The sequence below is a fragment of the Apus apus genome, chromosome 1 (genome assembly GCF_020740795.1).
Source record: "Apus apus isolate bApuApu2 chromosome 1, bApuApu2.pri.cur, whole genome shotgun sequence".
Classification (NCBI taxonomy): Eukaryota; Metazoa; Chordata; class Aves; order Apodiformes; family Apodidae; genus Apus; species Apus apus.
This window is the reverse complement of record NC_067282.1, coordinates 168,712,115-168,738,921: the sequence shown is the minus strand read 5'-3', so window position 1 is coordinate 168,738,921 and position 26,807 is coordinate 168,712,115. Positions and strand designations below refer to the sequence as shown.

The following is a 26,807-nucleotide window of genomic DNA, read 5'->3' as shown; positions in this document are numbered from 1 at the left end:
AGGTTGGGAGCATTTCTTAGCAGCAGAAGAATTCCTGCTGGGTGAGGGTGACCCTACACCGCTCTGGATACTGGGATGTTGTTAAGGTACAACTGTCGTATTTGTAGTAATACCACAAACTATTGTAAATATCACACAGACATCATCAAATGGTACCTGGAGGCAGCTGCTATTTATGCTTTCCTCCAAAAGTTGCTTGTGTTAATACTTGCTCTCTACTGCCCTATTGGTATCCATGGGCTGCCCATAGGTATTTGTATGCACACATACTTGACTAAATTATTTGTCTTTTCAGATGTTGGGACTCAGTGCTGGTGTTGCTGTTTTGTTTTCTGATTTTCTGCCATCAGAATAAGTACTCTTAGGGTTTATTGCTTTCTTCTTTGTTTGTAACCATATTAACACTTTTTTTTTGCCTCTGACACAACTATGATGCACTCCCCTTCCTCTTACACACGTCAGCAGACCCTTCAGTAATTTTCTTTTAAATTAAACCATTGCTATCATGTCAGACTGCATGAATAGAAATTACTTCATTCACCTACCTGTCACTTAGCAAAACACAAAACAACAATGACCAAGAGACAAGACCATTTGGTGAGATCAGTGAATCTCCTATTGTGCCAGACTGTCCCCGAGCATATTACAGCTTAGGTGATGAGTGATAGTGAGAGCTTTGCTGCCCAGGCCCACAGATGGTAACTGGGTCAGTGACAGAACCAGGGGTGGGAAAGGTAAGATGGAGCCAAGTTGGCTGCTATCATCTGGTTGCCTCTGGGGGTATACGGGGACAATTTCTGTTGACAGAGGGAAGTAGATGGGAGTATGCTGGGAGTATACCCATCCCAGCTCCCCAGGGACTGCCCCCACCTGCAGGAGAATCACCCCCCCAACTCCACACTGGTTCTCAAGGAAAACATCCTGTTAGACTGCTTTCTCACAAAAAAACCTCCTTTAAATAATCTCTTCTAACCACAACTTGCAATTTATTCCATGGAAAAAGGCAGTCCCTCGAACAGGTGGCTCTGAGGGTGTATATAGCCAATCCAATCTTTTGAAAACAATCCAGAAATCCACAGGTGTACAATGAACCTCCCCAAAACTGCTTAGGTTACCTTTGGTGGAGAAATCGGTAGCAATTTAGACCCAGACATACTTCTGGAATAGCCTACTAAGATTTCCTAATATAGAGGAGAAGTATTTACATTGTTCAGTAACAAAGTAAAGTGAAAATGTTAATATTTTCTTTGGCTTTTACACTGTTATAACTGACAGTCCTGGCAAAAAGGCTATTTCCTTTTTAACAACAACAAAAAACATACCTGATCTAATTATAACTTTGAGTTTACAGCTTTTACCATTTATGGGAATTACTGATGAATACTGGTGTTGAGATTCAAATAACTTACTCTGGAAAGAAGAAATAGTTTTTAGATGCATGTTTAACACATTAAAAGCTACACATTGAATAAAAATTGAATGCAGAGCAGAAAATTACCTAAAGGATTGTGGTCTTTTTAGAAAGTCCATAAGGGGATATATGATAGATAATAACTCTAATGGTAATTCTTCCATAAAAACAGGCATCCCAAAGAACACTTTTGAAGAAGCATGCTTCAGTTAATAAAAAGATTTCAATAATATTTACTTTAGCAATACCAACTATTGCCAATATTAACACCAATCCCCCAGACTTCTTTACTTCATTCAAGACTGTGCTGAGGAATAGGGCTGAAAATAGGACATTTTGCCCTGTCTTGAAAGATAAGGGGAGGCCTGAACGTGTCATGCACTTATGTGTCCCAAGAGAAGATGCTTATGGTCTTAGATTCTGCTCTGGATTTCCTTGAATTCTCTGTGTTTCTCCAACAGTTACATTCTTCACTTTCTGTAGAAAAGAGTAGAAAGCAAGAATTCTCTTCTGTTTTACTACCTGGGTGGAAAGAGGTTAGGCAGTCAGCCCACCTTTTCCCACCTTCTTGAAGGAACCCCACGAGGCTGGCCACAGAGCAACAAGGAGGTATCACCTAAAAAAAAGCCTGGTTTTGGTAACCAACCCTTGTCTCCAGTAGGTATTGAATAAAGAAATGACGATCAGAACCATGACACTTCAAGTCAGACAACTAATTTTTCTTCAATATATATTATATGCATACAGGTATCTTTCAATTTCAAATCAGAGTGCAGTAGTCATACATATGGGTTTTCCCTTATATATTAGTATTTACAACCCTTTTTTACCTTCTAGATAACTTTATATTCTTTATGTTCCCCATGTTAATAGTCTTTTATGTTCCCCATGTTAATAGTCTGGGACAAATCAGATAAGATTTTCTTATGATACACCTCCCCCAGCATTCCCTTGAGGCTGTGTCTTGATGAGGAAGAGTATCATGTAGGGAATCTGAGGCATTGTAAACGTGTGACAACATTACATTACAATCAGCATGAGACTAAATCTTCCAAAACTTTACCAGCTGGGACAGCCACCTCATCACTAGGTACGTGAATAAGCGCAATCAGGAAATCACTTGTGTCTGTGTATTGTCTAGTATCCCAGAGGGAGTCTTACTACATACTCAGAGCCCTCTTTTCAGTTGGGTAATAGGAACAAGTCCACTGATGAGAATCCACTGGAGTATTTTTAATAATACATTTAGAGAAGAAGATTTTATTACAGACCATGATTTAAAAAAAAAAAAAAAAAAGGAAAAAAAAAGATTAATGTGATGTTTGTTCAAAAACTGTTGAAAGGAAGCTCCACCTGTCCACCTTGGAGGGCCACCAGGTTACTAAAGCCTATTAATCATTAGCAAGGTCATTTCCAGGTTTTCCCTGACCCTAAAATTAAGCCAGAGCTGGTGATTATGAAAATCCAAATCTGGCACATTTTCCCAGTTGTTTATTTTAGCTGGGTAATTTCTTTAAATACATGTTCCCATGTTTATTCAGCGCTCCTGAAAAATGCAACGCCTGAATTCCCAGCCCTCAGCTTTTAATTCTCTCTAGTGGTTTTGGAAGTGGCAGTGATGGCTGCTGTCCTCCAAGAGCCATTGCCCTCTGACCCCGGCATTGCAGAGGCGGGAGGCGCTTCCTTCTGCGCCCCAGGTCCTCCGTCCCTCTGCCCAGCTCCTGCGGCCACGGCAGGAGCTGTGTCAGCTGGGCAGGTGGAAGGAAGCCATTAATTAGTGGGAAGAGCAGTGCTGGCTGCAGCGGCTGGGGAGGGAGTTTGCTTTGAGTTCCAACTCCCCTGCCACGAGCAGGGAACCCTACTACTAGATCAGGTTTCACAAAGCCTTGTCCAACCTGGCCTTAAAAACCTCCAGGGCTGGGGCATCAACAACTTCTCTGGGCAACCCATTCCAGTTCCTCACCACCCTTATACTGAAGAATTTCTTCCTAATATCTAACCCGAATCTCCCCTCTCTCAGTTTAAAACCATTACCCCTTGTCCTATCACTATCTTCTCTGATGATCTAGTGGAAGGTGTCCCTGCCCATGGCAAGGGTGTTGGAACTAGATTATCTTTAAGGTCTCTTCCAACTGAAATTATTCTATGATTCTATGAAAAAAGGACAAATGAAAAAATATAGGTCTCAGATTTCTTGTTGCTTTTAAAAACACCCAAGAGAAAACATGGGCATGTAGATGAACAAATGTGATAACGTAAAGCTGGAGTGGGGTGTGAAAACCACAATAAATCAGAGAAGGTCATAATGTTTTGTTGATATTAATTCTGTATTTCAACATAAAATGAATAAAAATAGGGCACTGCATAACTCCCATTGACTTATCAGGGAAAATAAGTGTTGAAAAAAGGAAAAGTAGAATAGCAGAAATACAGATGGGTTAAAAAAAATCTTGTAAAGGACTGAATATACTGTCATATTCTTTCATCCTTGGGCAATCAGTAACACAGATCTTCTAATACATGACTGAGGCATTTCTTCACAAATCCAGATTTATAATATCCATCACAGTTAGTACTCAGAAGGTTAAGAGATGACATTCATTTGAAGTGAAATATAATTTGATAATTTTTAAATAACACTCAAAGTATTGTTAAATAGTTGCTTCTAACAAGCGTAAAAACAGTTGACACATTTTTCACAAATACGATATGATCCTTTGTCTTTACATGCTAGCCTGAAATACCATCAGCACCTGGTATTGCTTGTCTTACTGGATGGCTTGAAAGTAGGGCTGAATGAGAATATAGTTTCATTAATGAGTGTGGTAATCTCTTGGGTTTTTTTGGACCATCAGTATACTATCTCAAGTCTTCTAAGCATGTGGTAAAACTCCATTATTGAACCCCCAAACCTGAAGAAAAAATATTTTTTTTTTTTGGCAGGTATACATGCTTTTCTTGGAAATGTAGAGCTCATAAGGTTCTGTTTTCTGCTATGCTACAGCACAAATTATAGAATATTCCGATAGAAAACCCCACAAGTTCTGATTAATATACAATATCCATTACATTTCATTATCCTCTTATTTGTTCTTTCTACAAAGGGCAATCAATATCATCAGTATTATTTTGAGAAAATAATGAATTAAAAAATCATTATGTAACTATCAATGTCACCCTAAATAAATAAATATTTGCACATAGTACTTGTTGCATATAATGCAGTTCTGCTTTTTAAACTCCCAGGTGCCCTATGAAGCCTTCTTATACAGATGCTATACTTGGCAGACCCTTAATGGAAACTCAGGTTTCCAAAATGATGTTTGCTTTTCTTGCTGGCAATTTTGGGCTGCAGCTGAAGAAGTGCTGCAGCTTTTAGGAACTCTCTCAGATCTGGGGTTACCGACACTTTTAGACAAACTAAACCCACATCACACCCAAACTGAAGTACTCAAAAATCAGAAGCTGCAATCAACCAATGAAACACGGTCAAATAAAAATTAGTGTTAGAAGCAGGACTAAAACTCCAGATTCCCTAAATGTGTGGCATTTCTCAATTTACTTTAAGTCATCTTGCAATCAGCTGCCATTGGTAATTTTCCTTAAAGGAAATTGCTCCTCTACTGATTTCGAGTTGAGTATTATTTATGTCAATCATTTATTTAAAAAACAACAAGAGCAGAGGAATACAAACTGATTTTGATAGAAAATCTGTAACTGTGAATTTGAAATTACTTTGCTTTAATTTATGTACTTTGCATTAAAGGATAATATGCATTATGTCCAGTCTAAATTGATACAGCCTGAAAGTCCAATTCCATTCAGCTCCTGTTTGAGCTGAATTTTCCAGCAACTTTACTATGCATGAAAATTAAAAATGCATGGAATTCTTTGGAGCAGAGTTTCAACTTTAGCACTTTGATGTGCACGTGGTCAAAAACTTGATCCTTACCCCTCTCCTGCGATCTTGTGACACACCAGTGCTAATTATAACACTAGAAGTTACCTACTGACCTCTTATCATGTGTAGGAACCTCTTTTTTTTATCATGTGTAGGTGGACCTCTTTTTCCAAAGCCTTATTTCTCTCACAGATTAACCTCTCTTTGGCTCTGATTTTTTCCTCTCCAAAGATCCTGGACAGATAGGCAGGTGTTAGCCTGATGCTTCTACAGCATGCTCAGCAATTCAATTGTTAATATTACTGATATTTATAATACTTCTACTCTTCTTCACAGTCACCTGCCCTCAAGATGAATCTTGTAGACATTTGTGTGGGCAGCTCAATCTCACCAATGAGAGGACCTCATTTACAATGCAAAAGGGAGTAAGCTGGATATAACACCAAAGCACTTGTCACCACAAAGCCATAGCTGCAGGATAGATAAGCTCAGATCTGCAAAGGAGGCAACAGAGGGTGAAGTACACAGATCCTATGCATTGTCTTGGAAAGCCCTGCCATTTCTGCTCATGTATGCTCTATCACAAGGCTCTTGCAGTATTCTAGTCTTCCATTATTCTTTTTTACCACTTATTTGTCAGTTGGAAAAATTATGCTGAAAGGGGAAGAAGAGGGATGTGTAGCTGCTGTGAGGCAAGACTTCCAGTCCTCTGCAGCTTCCTAGCTACAAGAAACCTTCTAGCAGCACCCGGCAGCATCCTCCAGCACTTTCTGAATCCATAGAAATGGATCACAAGCCTCAGCTATAAAGTTTAAACAGCTTTCCTGGAAAGTGGAGGCCCTTCATGTTCTCTCCAGAGGGTCTGATCTTGTTCCCACAGCCACAAGTGAGAGCAGGCCAATACTTCTAGCACTAAATTGCAAACAATTCTCAGGATCTACTCACAGCTCAGCATGTCAAAATGAACTGAGGAAATGGTTTTGACAAGTACTTCTGGACTAAGTTTTAAGCAATCAGTATCTGGTTAGGACAGGAATGGCTCAATATCCTGTAGAGGAAAACAGCTGACATGAGAGTAGTTTCAACTTTCCCTCTTTTAATCATGCTTTCTAATGTACTGCCAATTCACTCCTGTTCTGCCCTCGATAAGGCTTCGCCACTCGGCTAAGGGGAACTGACTGTTCAAAATGCAAAGCTTATACAGCCTCTCATCTTTTCCTGTAGATTATTTCTACAATCAAATTGCATTTTGTCACGCAAACTGCTCTCTCTCGATAAAATTGGGATGGTAAAATAAAGCTCCATTTCTGATTCATATTCACATATACATGCTTTCAGCATGAGTGAAAACTGAGTTAAATGTTCAGAAGGAAAATTAAATGAAGATGCTAATTAGTTGTGCTTATTTGAATACGGTTTTTTCAAAGAGTTGAATAAATGTTTACTAATTTATGGTTAATTTGCTTTAGATGGTAGAGCTGTAATTGAATGCAGTCTTGTGTATTGCTATTATTTTCTGCTTGCATAGCTGCATTGCTCTGTTTCATACTGGAGGCCTCACTGCACAAACATACAGGATGACCTGCTCTCTCTCTAACTAATGCACATGCTAATTTAAATCAAGTGTCAATGAATAGAAACAAAAGGGATTAAAATAATAGGGAAAGGGAAAAGATATCTGAGAGGAATAGCAATTAGCTGTTAGGGCTGCACTGATTAAACAAACCACTTAATGAGCTCAGAGAATACATTTATTTAAGGTAAGTCAACAAGAACTCTTAAAACCCCTCCCATATTCTGGCTGTCATATCTTTTGCTTTGAAATTTAAAAAAAAAAAAAAAGCAAAATATTTTTGTCATTTTTGTATGAATTACCCCCTTACACTTCAGTTCATAAGCATTTCCATGATGCCTTGGAGAAACTATAGGCAGACACCATCATTTCCCATTTAGATCTCTTGTCTAGGTGCAAAGTCTGATTACTTTTCCAAGCACACGCAAGGCTCACTTCTTTGCTAAGCACTCCAGCATGCCTAGAGGGTGGTTGCCTGCAGTATTCAGAGCTGTAGACTATGTAAGAGAACTGATCTAAAAAAGGAGAATGGAGAGGTCCAACACTACAGCACTAGCTTCTAGGAACATTTTTTTAAGACTGCTTAGCTGAGATTTTTTGCTATTTCATCAGCCCTCTAGTAAAAAAATAAACAATGGATGGATCTTAGATTTTTCAGCTTTTAGGTGAAAAAAATGTGTCTTTTTTTTTTTTCTCCCCAATAATGGGAGCCTTATTAATAACTCCATTTAGCTTAATGCATTTCATACTAATTAATCTCTTAAGCACAAAATCTACCACCATTCTGCACCTGCTGCTCATTTAAGGAATATAATCTACACCCCTTAAATCCAAACAAGCAAATACATAATCTAGTCACACATTAATGTCCTTCAATGTTCTTTTGAGACTAACAAAAGACAGCTGATCTGTAAAAAGACATGCAGAAAGATTCTTAATGTAAATGGGCAGTATCTTCAGGCAGTATCAGTAAGAGAATTTTTTTTTTATTGTGTCTTGAAGACTAATCAGTACAATTAGTTCTTTCCTGGTGAGTTTGCCATTTGGAAAAGACAGGAAGGAACATCTGGGAAAAGAGGCGTTTACTACACCCTGTCAACCTTAAGATAATAAAAAAGCACATTCCTTGTTTATTTGACTTGGTCTTCATTATCTTTAAACTACTGAAGTGTCACACAGAAGATTTCTAAGCAGACAAATGAATTGTTGGTGCACTTTGAAAGAAATTACTGAGCAGCAGCAGTTCCTGAAGAATGCCAGATGGGCAGACCCACAAGATTGCTCCACAGAGTGGACACAGCTAAAGGGAGAGGCAGCACTGCCCCGCTCAGTCGCACAGAGCAGAGTGTCTAAGGCTGCCTCTGCTGACCAAAAAGCCTTTTAGCTCATACACTTCAGAAGACACAGTCTCATTTCCAGAGTGACTTATGTGCTTAAGTTACACTGTGAGATGATGAGATTTAGGCTGGAACCGCGTATGTGCACTTAAGTCTGATATTCAGCTGCTTCTGAAGTTTCCAGAGCTGATATCTAAGCTAAGTATATAAACGTTCCTCTCTTCCAAGCTTTTTGATTTACTTTAGTAGTCTGGCATTCCAGCCTTGCCTTCCATGGGAAGGCTTGCTCAGACAAGTATGTTAATGTGCAAAGTGCCTGGATGCCCTTTGAAAATGAAGTTTGGGGAAATCCACACAGACTTGCAATTTGAAATGGAGCAATGCTTGAATGCTTTTAAAAGACAGCTATAAATGCATACCAAGGTGTATTTTATCTTGCACTCCAGAGATTACACAGACCTTTAAAAGGGGTATTTTCAAGCTGTACACTCCCATTTAGGCCTGAGCTGCAGATGAGGAACAGACAGGTAAGTGACTTGAAACTCCTTTCTACAGAGCTCAGCATATGCCTTGAAGGTCACAGCTCTGGCCACTGCCTGAATTGCTCAGAGACATTCCTATAGGGAAGTGCATAGGCTGAGCTTTAGAAAAGGGAAACAAATCCTAGAGACTAAGGCATGGGCCAGAGTGAAGGTTTTCTGTATCTACTCTTCCTCATACACACCACCAATGAGTCAGTAGAGATTGGACATTTCAGAGTGAAATAATTGTAATTGATTCAGATTCATTGTTCTCTATTAATAATGGATTCATGGCATAAAGAAACTCAAATAACCTGATTTAAATTAACTTCTGTGATTTTGAACAGAAGAGGGAAATGTGAGGACTCTGATAAAATCAATGTTCTTCTACATGCACATTACGTTATGAAATAAAGAGAAAGGAGGAGAAGTCATATCTGAAAGATAAACCAAACCTGACCTCTACCCCATCTATCTCAGTGCAAATGCTCTCAACACAAAGGGCTTCGTACAGCTAATGATGTAACATGGGTTAGATTAATATACGTTGAAGGGATGTAGAAATATGAACATGAGTTTGGTGTACTATGTAAGATGAAAGGTTGAACAGTATCCTGTTTTCAACAATGGCCAGCAAGGGGAGGTTTAGGGAAAGAACACAAGAACAAAGCAAGCAGGAGTTACTGATTACTTAATTAACACTATTACTTATTTTTAGTATGCCCTCCAGCTTCTGGCAATCTGTAGTTTAGGAACATCCTGAACGAAAGGTTGTGTCCACATCTTTGTTTCTGCTGTCTTCTTGTCTGTGATTTTTTTTCTTCAGACACCTTTCTTACCCCACCTTGTAACATCTGCACTGTCCCAGGACAATGAGCTCTGTAGCTGGGATCCAGCCAATAGTGAACACTAGACATGGGGATTGGAGGGCTATTTAGGCCATATACATTTGGGAAAATCCTGTGATGAAGCAGAAAACATTAATTTTATTCTAATCTTATCAGTAAATTGCAAATGCATTCTCTGTAGCCAGAGGATTACCTTTGGGATTAATCACAATACCAGCTTTTCGTTTTTCACAATGCCTTCTTCTCCTGCAAACCTATTCAGTATTGTGCTCTGTGGACCAAATTCTCTTTCCCGATACCTCAAGATATCCACCAAGGCAAAACAAGCTAAACAGAGTCTAAAGTGAAACAGGACCAGGCAAATTGGATTTATTAGCTGTTGTGTACTTTCCTGCCCTTCTGATTGCTTTCCGTCATTTGTTGTCAGGCTATGCTGTTACGTCGACTATCAAATCCAGGGAAAGGAACTGAAAACCTCTGGGCTATGCAGCAGTACACCGCTGGAATTTGCTACTACTCAGGAAGGATTTGAGACATCTCAAAGACAGGAGCTGCAACTGTCAGGGGGACGGTGGGAAGCGGAAGGGCTGGCTCAGCTGTCTCCTGCCCAGCACTGGCCCCATCTCTCACTTGGCAGCATGGCTTTCCAGGGAGCTGCTATTGCTCCTCCTGAAGCATCAGGACCCAGTTCCCTAGAGAAACATTGTACTTAGCGACATTTTTCTGTGTGGGAATTATATACAGTACTTCCCTTTCTGATGCCTATCGCATATTTGAGCAGTTATTTGAAGTCGCTGTGTTCTGTTTTGCTGCTGTTATCAAATCATAGTATTAACATAACAGAGATAATTATAGCTCCCATAAATTAATAACAACAATACACTCTTGTTTGTTAAGCACCAAAAATGTATTCTTTGATAGGGAACATAAGGGAAGTCCCTGTCCCAAAAAGAAATATCACTGTTATAGCTTCTTACAGAGTCCATTGGTTAGAGAACTGAACAGAGTTCAAAAGTCCAGGTATTTTATGAAGAAAGGGCACTGATTTGCAATATAATCTTGGATCAGTCACTTAACCAATTAATGTCTTTACTTGCCTTAGTATGAAAGGAATAAGAAAAGAGTTCCTGAAACACCTTGGCTTTACTCAGCTAAGGTGCAAATTCAAACCAAACTGTTGCATTAGCTTGGATGTGGTAGCACCAAACCAGAAAAAAACTCCAGCAAGAGCCTGACTGAAGTGTCAGTGTCATATAAAATCACCTACTGCCTCTGGGCAGTGTTTCTTGGGCTGAGCCATTCTCATTGCTTACTCCTGGCATCCGCATCTCCAACATGATGCTACGGCTTCTCCGTTTCCTGAAGTTTGCCTGATTGTACACATCAGCTACCCTTTCTGATGTTTAGATTGTGAGTTTTTTTGGAGGGATATAATTTCATTTTTGTGCTTAGAGAGGGCTTTGCACAGAGGGATCCTGATCTGTCACCAAGGCACTCAGGTACTGTATTAATAAAAATGCTAAAGGCAGCTTCCCACAAGAGCTGAGAAATAGTCTGACCTACAGATTTACATGCAGTATTCTTTGAGGAAACATACATTTGCAAACAAGGGACATATCTGCTAGCTAACAATGATAAGCTTTCTGTAGATACCTGCTCTTACTGCATAAGAGATCTCTGCTAAATTTCCAGAACTGGACTTTTCCAAAAAGAAGCAGTACAATTAATCAGCTGTTGCAATTTGTAAGCAATCTCCTGACAATGCACAGAAACAAAGTGAATTTTGATTGTATTCAAAAAAGAGAGTAATGGCTTGGAGTATTAACTGATGGCTACAATATAAACTAGATGTGAGTATTGCCCAGTATATGGCTTATTGAAATTCAAAGATATACTTGGGTATTTTACATTGCAGTTTTGGAGGCACTTCAATGTTTTTTTTTTCTTTAACTGTGTTCTGTGTCTGTTCCTAACATTTTACATTAAGGGAAATTGAGCAAAATTCAGTTTTAGGCTGCTCTAGAAAACAGCTGGCCAGAAGGAATGGCATGATCAGTGAGAAATGTATTCCAAAACAAGAAGAAGGTGAGCATTTTGTTTTAATTTGAAGTATTAGTCTTTTCAGACATTAATGGGGACATTCAAAGAGACTTCTCTATAAAGCCCTCAAATCTTAAAAATTAACCTTCCTAATAATATCAAAGCCCTGTATATCTGATAAGGATGCTCCCTTCTGTATCAGTGATTATACTGCTGAAACCAGCACTTGTGGGTTCTAGTCAAGGTTTAGTCTTGAGACACAACGTACCTCATCCGGCTCACACCCCAACCTCATAACGGAACTGGTGCTCTTCTCCCACTCTTTGTCCCTTAGCACAGCATTTCCAACCCACCCGTGTGAAAAGGTGATATATTTGGGCTATGGGCTGAGACAAGATCCTCAGAGCATTCAAGTTCAGCTAGTGTGCATTTCCTCACCTTCCCGGATGTCCCACTCTGCCTGCACATTAGGACAGCTGGTGAAGCAGTCGCAGAAACCCAGCCTGGGCTGGGCAACCACAGAAATGAAGCAGAGGCAGAGAGGAACTGAGGAAATCAGTCACTGGAAAGCTGCATCAGAGCTTAATTCTATGACAAAACTGTGCTTCAAAAACCAAACCCACTGCTCAACAAGGCAAGAGGATTACTCACACAACTCAAATCATTCATGTGCCCAGGGGCAACAACGGCCTGTCTGATCTTAGGTGTTGAGAAGCATTTAAATATTAACATGGATATTTCCTCTCAGTTTCTTAATGCTGTGCGTTACTTTTCAAAAGATCAGCTGGGCGAATCACTGCAAAACCACCAAAACTGTCTACCAGATGGCGGCCACTGATTAATTTGTCTTAACTTAAGCCAAAAAGGAAGAAAATGCAATGGGTGGAGCAGTAAAGACAAGCACAATCAACATCCGACCAAATAGGGTTTCCTGTCACCTTGGGAACAACACTGATTGGCACTGTGGTTTCCTGTGTACAAGCTAAAACCAGTAGCAACTGGAGCAACAAGAAAAAACGCCAGATAAGAGACCTGGGAATACAATAAAATTATTACAAAATTCCTGATTAAACCTCACAAGACAGTAAAGGCAAAAGCAAGTGTAGGCAGCGGCCATGTGCTAAATGGAACACTCCCCACGTCTGAGGGGGCTACAAAGTTGCACCAGAGGAGTTTCTCCAAACAAGGGTGGGCTAATTTGCCTGAATTATCCACTCCCAGAAATGGGTATCATGTGCTTTGAAGAACTTTTAGTTCTTTGCAAGAGAAAAAAAAGGCGTGAGGGACACTTTAAATCAGAGATGAGGACAGGAGCAGAAATGTATTGTCTGCCCACACTAATCTGAAGTAACGTGCAAGAGGTGCTAGAGACACAGGGAGATGGACTGTGGGTGTAAGTTTGGGCGATGGTATAGAGTTATTTGCATCTATTTGTTTTGATCATAACTCTCACAGAGTTTAGCTTCAAACCAAAACACCTTCTCAACCAGCCAGGAGTCAAATAGTTAAAATATGGTTTTTAAAGGGTCTTTGTTAGGCTGGTGCCTGAGTTCACTTCCCCTCCACAGAAAGGGGACAATTCACATTCCTGCCCTCTTCCTACACTGCAGATAAGCAAAGACCAGAGCAGACGTTATTGCAACTCTGAGTTCCAGTGCTTGCAAAAAGTGTTCAGAGTGACTTTGCGTGAACAGAAATGTTACACAAATACAAGTTGGAGGTAAAGCATTATTGTCTGTGTAGTCATGAATCCACATGCTAAAACAGACCTCTCAGGCACTGAGCAGGAGACCCTCAGAGCTGGATCCCACCTCATGTTCCCAGTTGCTTAGACCAGTTTCTCCCACCTCAGTAGCCCAGGTTTTCAGCTCTTGCCTTTCCCCTGTTATCCAGAGTGCAGGTGCCAGCAGTCCTGGTGTGGCCTTCCAGCTAGCTGGGGTGGCCTAAGAAGGGAAGCCACAATGCTGGACTGCATAGACATCCTGCTCTGAAAGAAGCATTACTGAAAAGCACAGCCTGTAAGCAGCTGCCCACGATCAGGAACTGCTGCCCTCACGGCAGCTCCTACACTAACTGCGCTTCTTCATGTGTGAGCATGTGTAAGACATTACACCGTGCCAGGAAACAGTCCCAGGCACTGAAACTCAGTGATCAATATTGTTATGTTTCAAGCCTTGCAGCCCTGGCCTGTTTTTAGGCATTGCCAACAAAAGCGCTCCAAAGCAATTCACTGGCACAGTTTGGGAACCAGCACATGCACTAACTATTCCCAGTAGGAAGTCTGCATCCAGCTCCAGCTTTTTTTGGAGGTAAAGGGAGCTTGGCATTATGGGCACAAACTAATCATAGAAAGGTTTGGGTTGGAAGGGACCTGAAAGATCATCTAGTTCCAAACCCCCTGCATGGGCAGGGACACCTCCCACTAGACCAGGTTGCTCAAGCCCCATCCAGCCTGGCCTTGAACACTTCCAGGGAGTGGATATGCACAGGTTTCCTGGCCAACCTGTTCCAGTGTTTCACCACCCTCACACTAAAGAGTTTCTTCCTAATACATAATCTAAATCTCCCCTCTTCCAGTTTTAACCCATTGCCCCTTGTCCTGTCCCTACATGCCCTTGTGAAATGTCCCTCCCCAGCTTTCCTGTAGGCCTCTCCAGGTACTGCAAGGCTGCTGTGAGGTCTCCCTGCAGTCTTTTCTCCTGTCTGAACCCAAACTCTCTCACCCTGTGCTCACAGGAGAGGTACTCCAGTCCTCTGATCATTTCTGCTAGCTGGCCTCAGTGCAGTAAGTGTTTCTGGGTGTATTGATTTTATTAGTACATCCTAGAGACCAGCACAGAATACAGCTGAGATGTCTGCCAAATGAGAGCAATGCATTTTTAGGTCCTTCAGAAGGGTGGTTTCTTAAATGACACAAATAGTAGCATGTAGGACTTTTACTGGACTTTAGATTAAGGTTCTCATCTTTGCTACATCTCTTCAGACAGACATGCCAGCCAGCCATTCTCTATCCAGCGGTTAGGAGTGTGGCTAGAGGAGATTTATGTGGCATGGCCAAAGTGCTCTATGAGTTGGTGGCAGAGACAGACTGGAGCACAGAAATTCCTGCCTCCCACCTCACACTCAGTTTACTGGTCCCTGGTGCTCTGCAAATTCTTTCTGATAGGATATCACTGTAAAATTGTTCTCCAGCTAGTACTTTTGTGTTGGAACAGAGCTGTGCTTTGAACAATTACACTGACATTTTCCTGAAAACAATCCCTAGGATTTAAATTAAGAATGCAGAAAGCATATTCAGCCCCACACAATAGGGTAAATTTATCCTCCAAATCTATGCAAAGCTAGTATATTTTAGTCAGGAAATTCAAGGCCCCTTCCTGTAAATATATTAAGTTCCCATGCTTGTGTCACAAACTACAAAACGTGCCATGTTTACAGTATTCCAACTCCAAGGTGCTACTCTCAGAACATTACTTGAAATGATTACTCACAATGGATGGTTTTGTATCAAGATAACAGATCAGCAGCACCACAGTGATGTTTGCAGCAACTGTGCTCTGTGATCTAAAAATCAGAACAGAACCAGAGAGAATTGTTGGAAAATTTTCTCACCTATTTGAGCAGAGGTTTAGTTGAATAGGCATGTCCTGAGATGCAGCTGCAGTTATATTAATGAAGTAAAGAGAGTATTTTTTTCACCCTGGTTTCAACATTCCTTATGACGTTTTATGTGGCATACAGTATTGTTAATATAATGATTCATTTTATTGGATACTGTTTTTCAAGCATCAGGAAAATTGGTGTTACAGTTAGTGTTTGTCATCCACAGCATTTGTCATCCAGATGGCAACTGACAGGGTACAGAAATCATACAGGTGGCCAAACAATAGTTTAATTGTGTGTCTACGCAGAATAACTAATAGAAGAGAAGAGTTATCAGTAGTAGTACACATAGGAATTATTTCCCATCTCCAAGCTTTAAGTCCAATCTTCCACAGTTTTCTCTGTAAAGGCATCAAATACAAGATGTTTCTGAGAAAGGATGCCAAAGGCAGACCGAGAACAATAATTGCTCTCATTATTTCTGTGACTATGTGTGTGAGTACCTCCTGCTAATACATTCTTAATTCAAACTTTATCTTTCAGTGGAGAGTTCAGCAGAGTACTATGGGTTATCTGAATACATTTTTGTTTAAATTATTGTAAAATGTATTGCTTTTATTTTCCATCATAATATCTCTTTTTCTCATATGATAAGGAAGTGGACAGAGGGGAGGATGGATTTAGCAGCTTTACACTGCATGTAATTTTAACTTTTACTTCATTTTACCTACAGTGAGCTATACTCACTCTATGTGCACTGAATACTTATTTGAAATGGAAAGCTCTACTGTTGCATCTTCAGGATGGTAAGAGAAATCTCACTGCTTATAGTCTATTAACTGTGGCATAGGGTTTTTATAGTATTGCTCTGCTTTGTGGGGAAAAGTAACATCATGCATGGTTCTCAAAATCAAAGTTCAAGCCAAAATTCAGTGCTGTTCTGCTTGTAGGGAGCTAAAATTGACATTGACTTAGGTTATTTTTACCTTACTACTCTCTATTCTGATGTCTATTGATTTTCTCTAGAGGTTGCAGACTTGGTTGCACAGTGAATGCTGGATGATGACAGTGAGTAGCCCTTTCCCCTCCAGTCTCACTCATGCTGGCATTACCTGCCTTCCTTTTCATGGAGTATCTTCTGTTTTCCTGTGTCCCAGCAGTGCTTCTGTACCACTGCAGAATTATTTTATTTCACAATTTTAAAATATCTTATTATTTCACTTCCAGCACACGTAAAATGTTACTTGACCTAAATGAGACCAAGGATCTGTATGCCCCTAGGATCCTGATTTGTGAACACTAGGAGCTCACTCTTTTAGACAGAATAATTTTCCAACAAATATGTAATGAATTTCAGTCAGTAGCAGGACTGTGTGGGTTGCCAATCGAGAAGGTCTTTGCTGCAAAGGAGCAGCAGTTATGAAAACACCAGAAGATAGCAACTTTTAAGCATTCTGTGCTGAATGATCCAGAGGATGCCAGGAGGCTTTGAAGACACCCCCTTCACATGCTTGCCCCAGCATCTAGCATTAATTGCAATAGAAAGTGCTTGGTGCTTCTCTGTTCTAATAGTTCTCTCACCATACTCCACTCTTAGCCACCACCACTCCATCCCTTCCCCAACAGCACAGCACACATGGGCACACATCCTTTATCAGCCTCCAGGTAGGTAACTTGCCTCCTGAGGCTGATGGGCCAGCTACCTTCCTGACTCCATGCCCATCTTCACTCCTCCAAAAGCTACCACTGCAGAGAACATGCAGGCCACCCTGATGCCAGACCTTGGGATAATCTGCTGGGGAAGCTGTGTCTTACAGAAATATCTGAGTAAGAACCTTTCCAGATATGCAGAAAAAAAACGCATGTGGGCTTGGCTCTAGTATTGAGAAGCAAAATAGAATTTAAGAAGCAAAATGCATTTTATGAAGATGGACAAACTTCCAGGAACATTTTGAGTTATGAACAGTTGTTGATTAACTATTTGTCTGACTCTGTACCCACCAACGCTGCTCCTAGTAAAAAGGGAAAGGTTCAGAGTGCCAGATGCTGCTGTGGTGCTTTGTGAAGACTCAGTTCCACCATATTTTTGCATTCAGTTGTACTCCCCAAAGCAGCACTTAGTGTGCAGAGTAGGAAAAACTTCAGAGGCAGGAATCATCCAGCTTTTCTGCCCCATCCTTCAGAGACACTGCCACAAACTTCCCCTCTGGATGGCTGGGCACAGAGGTTGGCTCACTCCCTGGTTTGGCCCACGGTCCAGTGAATTCTCTTTGAAGAGATACAATTTGGTCTGGATCATAGTCTACATACCTGGTCATCAGAGGATGTTTAAGGCAAAAAATCTTGCTGTATTATTAATTATTGCTGTCAGTGCTTCTGTGTGTCAAAATATGTGTAAATTTGTTCACAATACATATTATAGTTAATAAGAAGAAATACATATAATAATAGCTGCTTCTTTCAGAGGAAGAGATGACAAAGAGAAGACAACCTATTCCTTAAAGTTCTCTCCTCACATCCACTGGCCTTCATATCACTGAGCTTGAAAGAAACCTAAACCACCATCAATTAGAAGTGGACTTGGGCTGATAAAGTGTAACAGTGTTAAAGATTACAAAAAGAATTACAGCATGGGATGCTATCACAAATGCTTCTACTTTTTCACAATGGCCTATTAGTGTTCTTTTATAGTAGAAATCAAAGTGTTCAGTTCCTTCAACTTGTTTTTCTTTATGCTGAAATGTCTGGTTTCTTTGATGAAAGCGCAGGTTGAAATTTGGTTTAGGAATATTGAAGGCTAAGTTCCTATCTGCAGTAGTGGAAATTAAGATCCCAGATTAATAGTTTCTGTTTTCTTTGTTTGAGCAAAGGAAAAATTCTTCCTTGCTCCTTAAGCACAAACACTCTCACCAAATTCCTTCACTCAAGTGCCTCTTAACTATCAGCTACGCTATGTTAGGTACCAGGTATTATAAAGTAGCTATGTGATGCCCATGCATTTTTTTAGGATCTTGTGGAATGTGAGTACCTATAAAAAATTATTTACTTGTTTCCTCCATTCCATATTTTTGTATCTGAACTGTTATCACTACCTATTTTATGACAGTTCTGCATTTTAGTATCTTTTACTCATGGAAGAATCAATCCCTTCCTCTTAGCTCTGTCTGGGGCTCATAAAGTCATTGATAAAATCTATGTAATTGAAATCCTGTGGTTTAAGCTGAAGCAAGGTTACTGCTCAATTCTGAGAGTTCTCACAGACATGGCTCCCCTCGGTCTCCTTTTCATTCTGATTTCCCCATCATATCTGCGTGGTGTCTGCTCTTTCATTTATCGTCTGTGCTGGAGTAGATGAGTTCAGCTGCACGGCTGCACGCTACGTTAGTTATTCAGAGCACTGATGCTTTATGAAAGTGGCCTGCAGCCATCAGGCAACAAATTGTATAGGTTTCTAACAGAAGAGAGACAGATGTCAGTGTGCATTCTCCTGTGGGAAGGATAACTAGTTCTATAAAAAGAGCACTGGCCCAGTTTTTGAAAGGTTGAATGAGTGGCAAGGTTTGGTGCTCACGTATTTCTGAGGAGCTGTGCACAAGGGTTAGTTTCATTACTAATCACTTCTTTCCCTTTTTTGTAAAGGCTCTATACTTTAAACTATATCCCAACCATCATGGAAAGATGGGTTGAAGAATAAAAAATATCTAAAGGTGATAATGGAAACACTGTACAAAATTGATAAATGCATTTGGTGCAAATATTTCTTCTAAATTTCCTATGTGCTAGGGAATCCTAGAGAATGCTCTTTGATGAAAAAACACATCCTCCCCTTGTGCCCTCTGCCAGTATCTCCAGGATCAGAACAGGCAAAAATCAATGGAAAATGAGAAGTTATTTCTCTGCGGTAATTGTTGGAAAGGGGAAGAACGAAAATAGCAAAAATAATTGCAGTACTGCAGTTAATCTCAGCCCAAACTTCTGGACCTTTGCTGATATGAAAAGAAATTGAGAGGAGGGAGTAGTCATGAGATAGACACTAACACAACAAAGTCCCACTTCTCAGATGTTCATATGGCAAAGTCTCCCATTCACTGACAAAAGAGACACATATGAAATCATGCAGCATAAAAAAGCAGAAAAACTCCTGAACAAGCTGGGCACCATCCTACCTTTCCTGGAGCCCCACAGGTTTCATTCTGAAAGGAGATGGACTGGCACACAGGGGAGGTTTGAGCTCAGGAACACACTGGCCTTGAGGGTCCACTACAACATTGACAATCTTTGGAGCCTGTTCAGGCTGGACCATGCTGTTGATGGTCTTATACTCAGACTGAGATGTCTGCAGGGGAAGGGGAGAAAGGTGGATCTCTTGCTTCTTCTCCTTTTCTTGTCTCAGAGACAACTGGATCTTCTCCTTTAATCTGTATAGAACCTGCAGAAAAAGAGAGGAAAGCCCAGTCTCAATTCCCTGGTAAACAAGGCAAGGAAATTATCACAAAAGCTGGATAAGTTTGCTACGTGTGGCTTTCATTCCTAGAAGGTAAGCCACAAGTTGTGTTACACAGTGTTTCTCACAAGATAAATATTTCTATTACATAAATCACAGTATGTACATGTGGGCAGTAGGGATTTTAACAGTTCTCATTGTGAGCCAATGATTATTTGTAATACCAGCAGTTGTATTATTAGAAGGGCAAATAACACAGAATAGAAAACAGTTTAAAAAGATACCGCAAAGAAGGAAATACTGACAAATAGAGTAACTGTAGAAACATTTGCAAGAGTTTTAACACACGAGAGACAATGGCATAAAATAAAATAGATGCTCGTGATATATCCAGGTACATGTCTCTATTTATAGCAGCCTCTATTTTTTTTAGAGCAGGTTAGGAGCACTTTCTCGTTTTGCATGGAGCTGATGGCTGAACAGAATAACCTTACTAGGCCACTTTTGCACTGGTAGGCTGCTACTGCTCTGAAATACTCCTCAGGATAAGGATATCTCTTGATACCTTCAGAGAAAAATTTTCTGTTCTAAGATCAGTGTGTGGCATATGAAGTTATTGAAGCATCAGTTCAGAAAAGTGTGGTTTAGAATTACCAAGACATTGATGTTTGAACATACTGTAATATCAGCATTCTCTGTTCACTTATTGCTTATGAGTTTGGATGTCACATATCTGCAGTAAAAGCTTTTCAGAAGTTGTACTGATCTTCTTCCACTGAACTCCACGCTGATGTTACTGTACACTGGTTTGATGACGGCTGGCAGATAGTGCATGTGTGCTTGGTAATGTCACTCCAGAGGAACCTGTTCTACCTATTTAACACGTCTCTCAAAGGGAATGCAAAAAACAACTTCTGAGCTGTCGTTGCACCATTCTCAAAATGTGCCTTACAACCTATGAAAATTACAAGAATTGCTATTGTAGGTATTGTTTGTGGAGGTGGCTGAAAGGCACTTGCACAGCTTTTTGAAGGTGTCTGCACATACCCTTATACTTTCTACTCTGCTTATCTGTTGCCATAAAGCATTTTAATTGAATCCTGGTTTGCAAAGCCATAAAGACAAAGCCCAGACCAAAGAAGTTTTCTGCTGCAAGTTAGAGGCAGCTCAACAGCTGTTGCCCTGCTAGAATTGCATAGAGATCTATCACTCCATCATTTTTCAGTGAAGACTGGATATATTTGATGGGTTTGTTTTTTCAAGGATTAGCATTAGAGGTTTAGCTGGGAACAGATCTAATATCATTAGCAATACACCCATTAAACAAGACTTAGCTACGTAAACCATCTGTTCATTCAGAAAAGTTTAGAATTAAATTGCACAGTTAAGATAAGCTGCTCTTTGCCATTATTTTGCAGAAAAAAAACAAACAACCAAAACAGTCCTACTGTGAAGCAAGGACACAGGTAACAGTAAAGATAAAACAAAGCTTTGTAATACTTGAACCTGTTTTCCCCTCACTGACTGCTTTGATCTCATTTGTTTCTGGTAGCCACAAATATACAGCTCAGACATTCATAGTCAAGGCAATGTTACAGATACCTTCTTGCCACAGACACATTTTACAGTTTTGTCACCTGGAGACCCAGGAAATTATGTTTTTGAGTTCCAAAAATCTGGACTAGTATTATTTCCTATCCTTTTAAATAGTCTGTTACTAGAGTGTAGAAGAAAAGATAGCCTGCCACTAACAGAAGTAGAAAAAAGCTAAAGAACCTTATTTTATCTAAGAGCTAACACACTTTCCTCAGAAAGTGTGGCCAGGGAAATCATGTTTTTAATGAATTCCAGGTGAAAGTCAAACTAGCAGAAATGGCCAAATAGACAATGGCCAACCCAATCACCAAACTCTGCAAAGGGAACAACTTAGCTGTACTAATATTTAAAATCACTTTAAACACATCTGTCTGTATGGATGGAAACAGATCTAAAGCTCCTACATTAAGAAAACTGACGTTTTCCTGATACCTCAGAAGATATATGTGGGGATAATCAAGAGGCCTGGAGCAATAGAACAACACAAAATACTATTTTCCAGGAAGGACAAGGTGGGCTATCTGTTATTTTTTCATACATTATGCCTAGGGTTCAAAGCCACAGTCCAAAAGGAAAATAACTCTTCTTTCTCCCTCTTTTTTGACTCAGCTTATATGGAAGAATGACAGGGTGTTGACAGCATGACATTCACTCCTAATATCTCTGTTCAGATTTCTGCAAAGGAAACATGACATGTTTTGCACTAGCCTGGCCAGTACCTTCTACCTAACCCATTCAAAATATCAGAGGTAACTGCTTTTATTCATCTTCAGAGATTGACAGAAAATCCCAGAGATAACTATGGCTCCAGAAGGAAGATCTCAGCAATGGTTATATGAAGCAGTGATATGAAAACTCATCTGCCTAAAGATATTTAGGGCACCCAGGACTGTATAGTAAAATCTCACAGAAACCATGGAAATAAACAGTTCACTCTAATTAAAAGCATTTTCTCTAACAAGTACTTACCAATATGTCTGTGAGGCTGCGTGTGTATCTCTGCATGAGAAGAAAATCAACTAATAAAATTCCCCAAAGCTTCAGGGAAGGGATGAAAAACCAAAAATGAGAGATTTTAATTGTGTTGCTTGATGCATTAGTGGAAGACATTTGGCTGTTACCATTTGAATGCACTATGGAAAGTTCTACAGCAGCAGAATAAAAGAATTCAGATGATCTAGGACTAGTTTATACACAAACACCTTCATTTCAAGCTGGCTTAAGCACTCCTGATGTATCGATAAAATATGTACCTTTAATTTTACTTTAATCCTTTAAACTGGGAAAAGCTGATGGTGGGCTGATACTAGTTAGATGTACATATTCTATAATCAAAGTGCTTTCAGAAGTTCTACAACCATATTATGAATCTCGAACATTGTAGGTTGAAGAACAAGTGATAGGTCATGTGAAAATTTAATGCAGAAATGCCATTTTTGTTATTTAATATTCATCTTGCTAAATAAATTCCAAAATACAGTATGAAGCTGAAATAATATTTATCATTTAAGTAAATCCTTGAAGAGCGTTCAAGAGGTCTATGAGTGTCTTCCTCTGCCCTGACTCCAGATCAGCTATACCTAAAGTATTCCTGACAGATGCTCGCCTAAAACCTTAAGGGGTGAAAACTCCCAAGCTTCCCCAAGCAATGCATGCCAGGGTCTAGTGACTTCTGTGATAATGAGTCAGCCAAATCAGCCTTTCAAAAAATGTGCTTCTTTTCCAGTCCCCAAAAGAGAAAGCATTATCTCTTTCCCTAACACAGCCTTTGAAATCTTGTCATGTTTGAGATATACAATTTCTCTCCTTGCTTTTCTTTTCTGTCATCAAGAAACCAAAATATTTATTGTTTTCTCTATCTCTGATCACTCTTGTATCTTCTCCCTACTACAATTGCCTGATATTTTTCACAAGTGTGGTACACAAGAGAGACCATAATGAATGAATAAGATGTGATACTACAACTAAATTATTACCAGACCCAAGTCAAATGTAGATCTTTAGAGATCTACATTTATATATACATATGCATATACATTTACATTTACATTTACACATGCATATGCATATACATGTCATCTATACATCCCAGGGCAAGAAGTGTATTTTTTGCAACAACATGATGTTACTCATTTACTTCAGTGTGTGCTCTGCAGTATTGCTGGAACCTGTCCTACAGAACTGTTGCTTTGCCACGTATTTCCTACACTGTATTGATGCATATGATTAGAGTTCTTGGCCCCACTGAGCAGCATTCTTGTTTCTTCCCATCTTTTCTCCAGCACATGAAGAATATTTTAAAGTTCTGGTACTGTCCTCCACAGTGTTTACAACTTCCAATACCATCTACACATTCCAAGTAATTAATGACAATATTTTGCAGTACCAGGACAAGGACAGACAGCATTTTCTATACCCTTACAGTTAAACTGTCCGTAATGTCCAAAATACCTGCTACTCCAAAGTAAAAAGTTCAAGTAAAAGTTAGCACTTTTAGATTTATGCTGCTATTTTTGAGTGAGACAGCATGCAGAAATAGAGATTACTAGGAACTAGAAGTTATATAAAGCAATAATTCTTGTGACAAATTAGGGAGACTTTAAAAGCTTAAATAAAATTTTGTTATAAATCTGATCATGTACTAAAATCTTCATTTTAAACATTCCTTCCATCTTAAGGTTGTAAGTGGACAAATCCATTTAGGTTAAAGACAATGAAATATGTTGGAAAGCAAAATATCTCTAAAGACTCCAAGATACTATGAGTTCATAAATGCTAAGAATTGTCAAAGAATTCAGTAAACCCTTATCTTTAGGTAACAGACAATAAATATACAAGTCAGGGAAGGAAAACATGTGACACGGTAACATTGGAAAAAATGCAAAATTCAGCCTATGAAAGTCAGTGGAGGTGCAGTGTTGTTCATCTTCCGTGTGACCCTTGGATATCTCATTCTCAATGTGTTAGAAGTATGTCCAATGCCCAGAAGCCAAGCCACTGAACTCATACAATGTGAATGGCAAAGTTGTTTAAAAGTCTGGTCACTCCTTCATGTACTTACTAGCCAGGTCTGTTTAGAATTTATATATTTGATATATGAATACTGACACATGCTCTAACAACTGTGCATTGACGATACTGTATCAATGTGGTGGTGTTTTTAGTATCCAACAAAGCTGAAATACAGGCAGCTAACACAGCTTCAGGGATCCTGGGACCTTAGGAGGAAGACTGAGAAATCATTGCTTACACCACTGCAGTTACTCTGCAGATTTAAGAGCCCATTATATTTCTTTAGCTTCCTTCTAGCTAGTCTTCAGTTAAAATAAATCAAGAAATGTGGTTCTTCAACCTTTGGCTTCACAGAATTATGGATTTAACAGCTTTGAGAAACAGCTCTCATGTGAACAATGTGTGACACTGTCCTTCACACTGAGAAAAGCAAAGAACAGCAAAAAAAGGTAAAAGGGAAACTTACCATTAAACAAGTCACTAGAATGACAAAGATGCTGAGGAATATGACAACTGCATAAAATCCTTCTTTGCTCCAGATTTTGTCTGCTTCACGCTGGCCTTGCAAAACATTTTTCTTTTTTCAGGAATAAAACAGAAAGAGGAAGAGAAAAAAAGTTACACAGTAGTGCACGCAGATTAAATAGCTCTCGTCAGGCATTAATCACCGTCCTCAGCTTTGTCACAGTTCACATTCCACAGTATATGGCACTCACTTGGAACACTGCTATTTGCATACCCACCTCGGTGTAAGCACCCTGCCTGCACTTGGCGTGTCCCTGCCCGTGACCCAGGGGTCCCAATGCTATGCCAGATCATCTAAGGCACTCTCCATGGCTGGTGAGATAGCTCCTCCGGGAGTCATGAGCTGGTTGAGGGTAAGCAAACAAGACCCGTGGTCTTTCTTGGAAACTACCTGGCTCACCAGGTAAAAGGGCAATGCTCCTGCCTGGGCTGTGGGCACTGCTCCTCCTGCCTCTTTCTCCCCAGGGCTTATCTCCAGCCCCAGCACCCACACACCAGCCTCAGGGCTGTTTACACTTGACACAGAAGTGAAGAGCAGGTGACTCCCCAGTTTGCCCTGGTGAGCCAGGAAGCCCTGACACTGTCACCATTAGGGCACACACACTCATACATGTGCATACGTAAAAATTCTGATTATGCTGAAAGGAATCTCATTATCTGTCTATCTATAATTCTGATTATACTTAAAGTAATCTCATTATCTTTGAGCTCCTGCTGATAGTACTTTTCTAAAACAGCTGTGCACAGTATAATTTCCAGAACTCCTGGGGAACTCCTGGGGATGATGAAATAATAATTATAAAAGCATATATTTTTGGCTTTTTTGCAGTGTGGGGACTTGGCTGGGCTATTGAATTACCAGAATTTCACTAGGTTTCCAAACAGGGTTTTGACAGTAGAACAGGGTACATGTACTCTCAGTCTAACTGCAATACATTACGTAGAATCAAGTAGGTATCCTTGTGTTTCCATAACAGCAGCTCAGTAGACATTGCTCCCCCAATCTACACCTATTTGCTTTTATTTTCTCAGTTGTGTATTTTCAGCAGGGTTGTCTGAGTAAAAACACCTTCAATTTCAGTTTCTACTGTAAACATTCCAGGTCTCAGTGTTTCACCTTTGCTGAAATTCCCTAATGGCTTTAATTAAACTTCTCGTTCAGCTAGTGAGTTGTCTTCCTGTCTCAAGGTGGCCTTTTTTCCTCTCTGGGGACATTTTATAGGAGGACTGGGAGTATTCCACAGAGCAAAGAGTTCCTCCATTTGAAGATGAGTGGCTGCTACTGGGCCTGTGTTACTGCAGGACCCCTCTAGCACTTTACAAGGGTACACTTCACGTTCCAAAGTCTGCTTTGCCACAGTCTAGACTGCTCTATTGAACAGTTAACCTATCAGGCAAACTCCTTGTGTCCATTAGCCTGCCAAACTTAGAAAATCCTGATAAAGTTGAATTCATGTGGAAAGGCTTGCTGCTGAGGAGGAGCTTGTGGCCTCGGGAAGAGAGGACAAGCTGACAAAAACCTGCTGCATTCTAAATCCAAACATAGTTTTCATTGTCCTCCTTTCAGCAAATGTTTGTGTCCTGCTTACTTTGAAAAGAGCCAGGACAACGCAGCTTAAAGTCAATGCAGCTGCAAGACAATTCACAGGTCATACTGCTACAAAATGCAAACATTTAGGGAAGCACTTGGCAGCCTGGTTAGTTTACCAAGATTTGCTAAAAACCTCTGTGTGTATGACAGGGAGTTGACTGCTTTACAACTGAAAGTTTCAGAAAGTTTTAAAGGTAAGTTTAAGACTAAAACATAAGTTTTCTTTGGAAGTCACAGCCCTACGGACCTGAATGGAAAACCGTTGCTCACTTCTGATAAACTACAGAAACAGACCTTGTAAAATGAGCGTATTTGTGTGTGTGTGTCTAATCACGCAGTGTTTCATGATCTGGCCTTAAAACTCTTGGCAGGTATTGGCAGTTTAATAAGGTTTAGGAGTGTCAC

The 26,807-nt window shown here is 40.0% G+C and overlaps 1 protein-coding gene across 5 annotated transcripts in view; it reads right to left on the bottom strand.

The window, feature by feature from the left end:
* The window catches only part of PTPRR (protein tyrosine phosphatase receptor type R), a 145,534-nt gene that overhangs the window by 39,934 nt on the left and 78,793 nt on the right, over nucleotides 1-26,807 (bottom strand). For all 5 annotated transcript variants that reach the window (XM_051639420.1, XM_051639393.1, XM_051639382.1 and 2 more), the window contains 2 exons: nucleotides 24,753-24,863; nucleotides 19,401-19,663 (listed from right to left, as the gene is read on the bottom strand). In XM_051639420.1, the coding sequence (XP_051495380.1) occupies nucleotides 19,401-19,663; nucleotides 24,753-24,863 (374 nt within the window). The remainder of the gene's footprint in view (nucleotides 1-19,400; nucleotides 19,664-24,752; nucleotides 24,864-26,807) is intronic.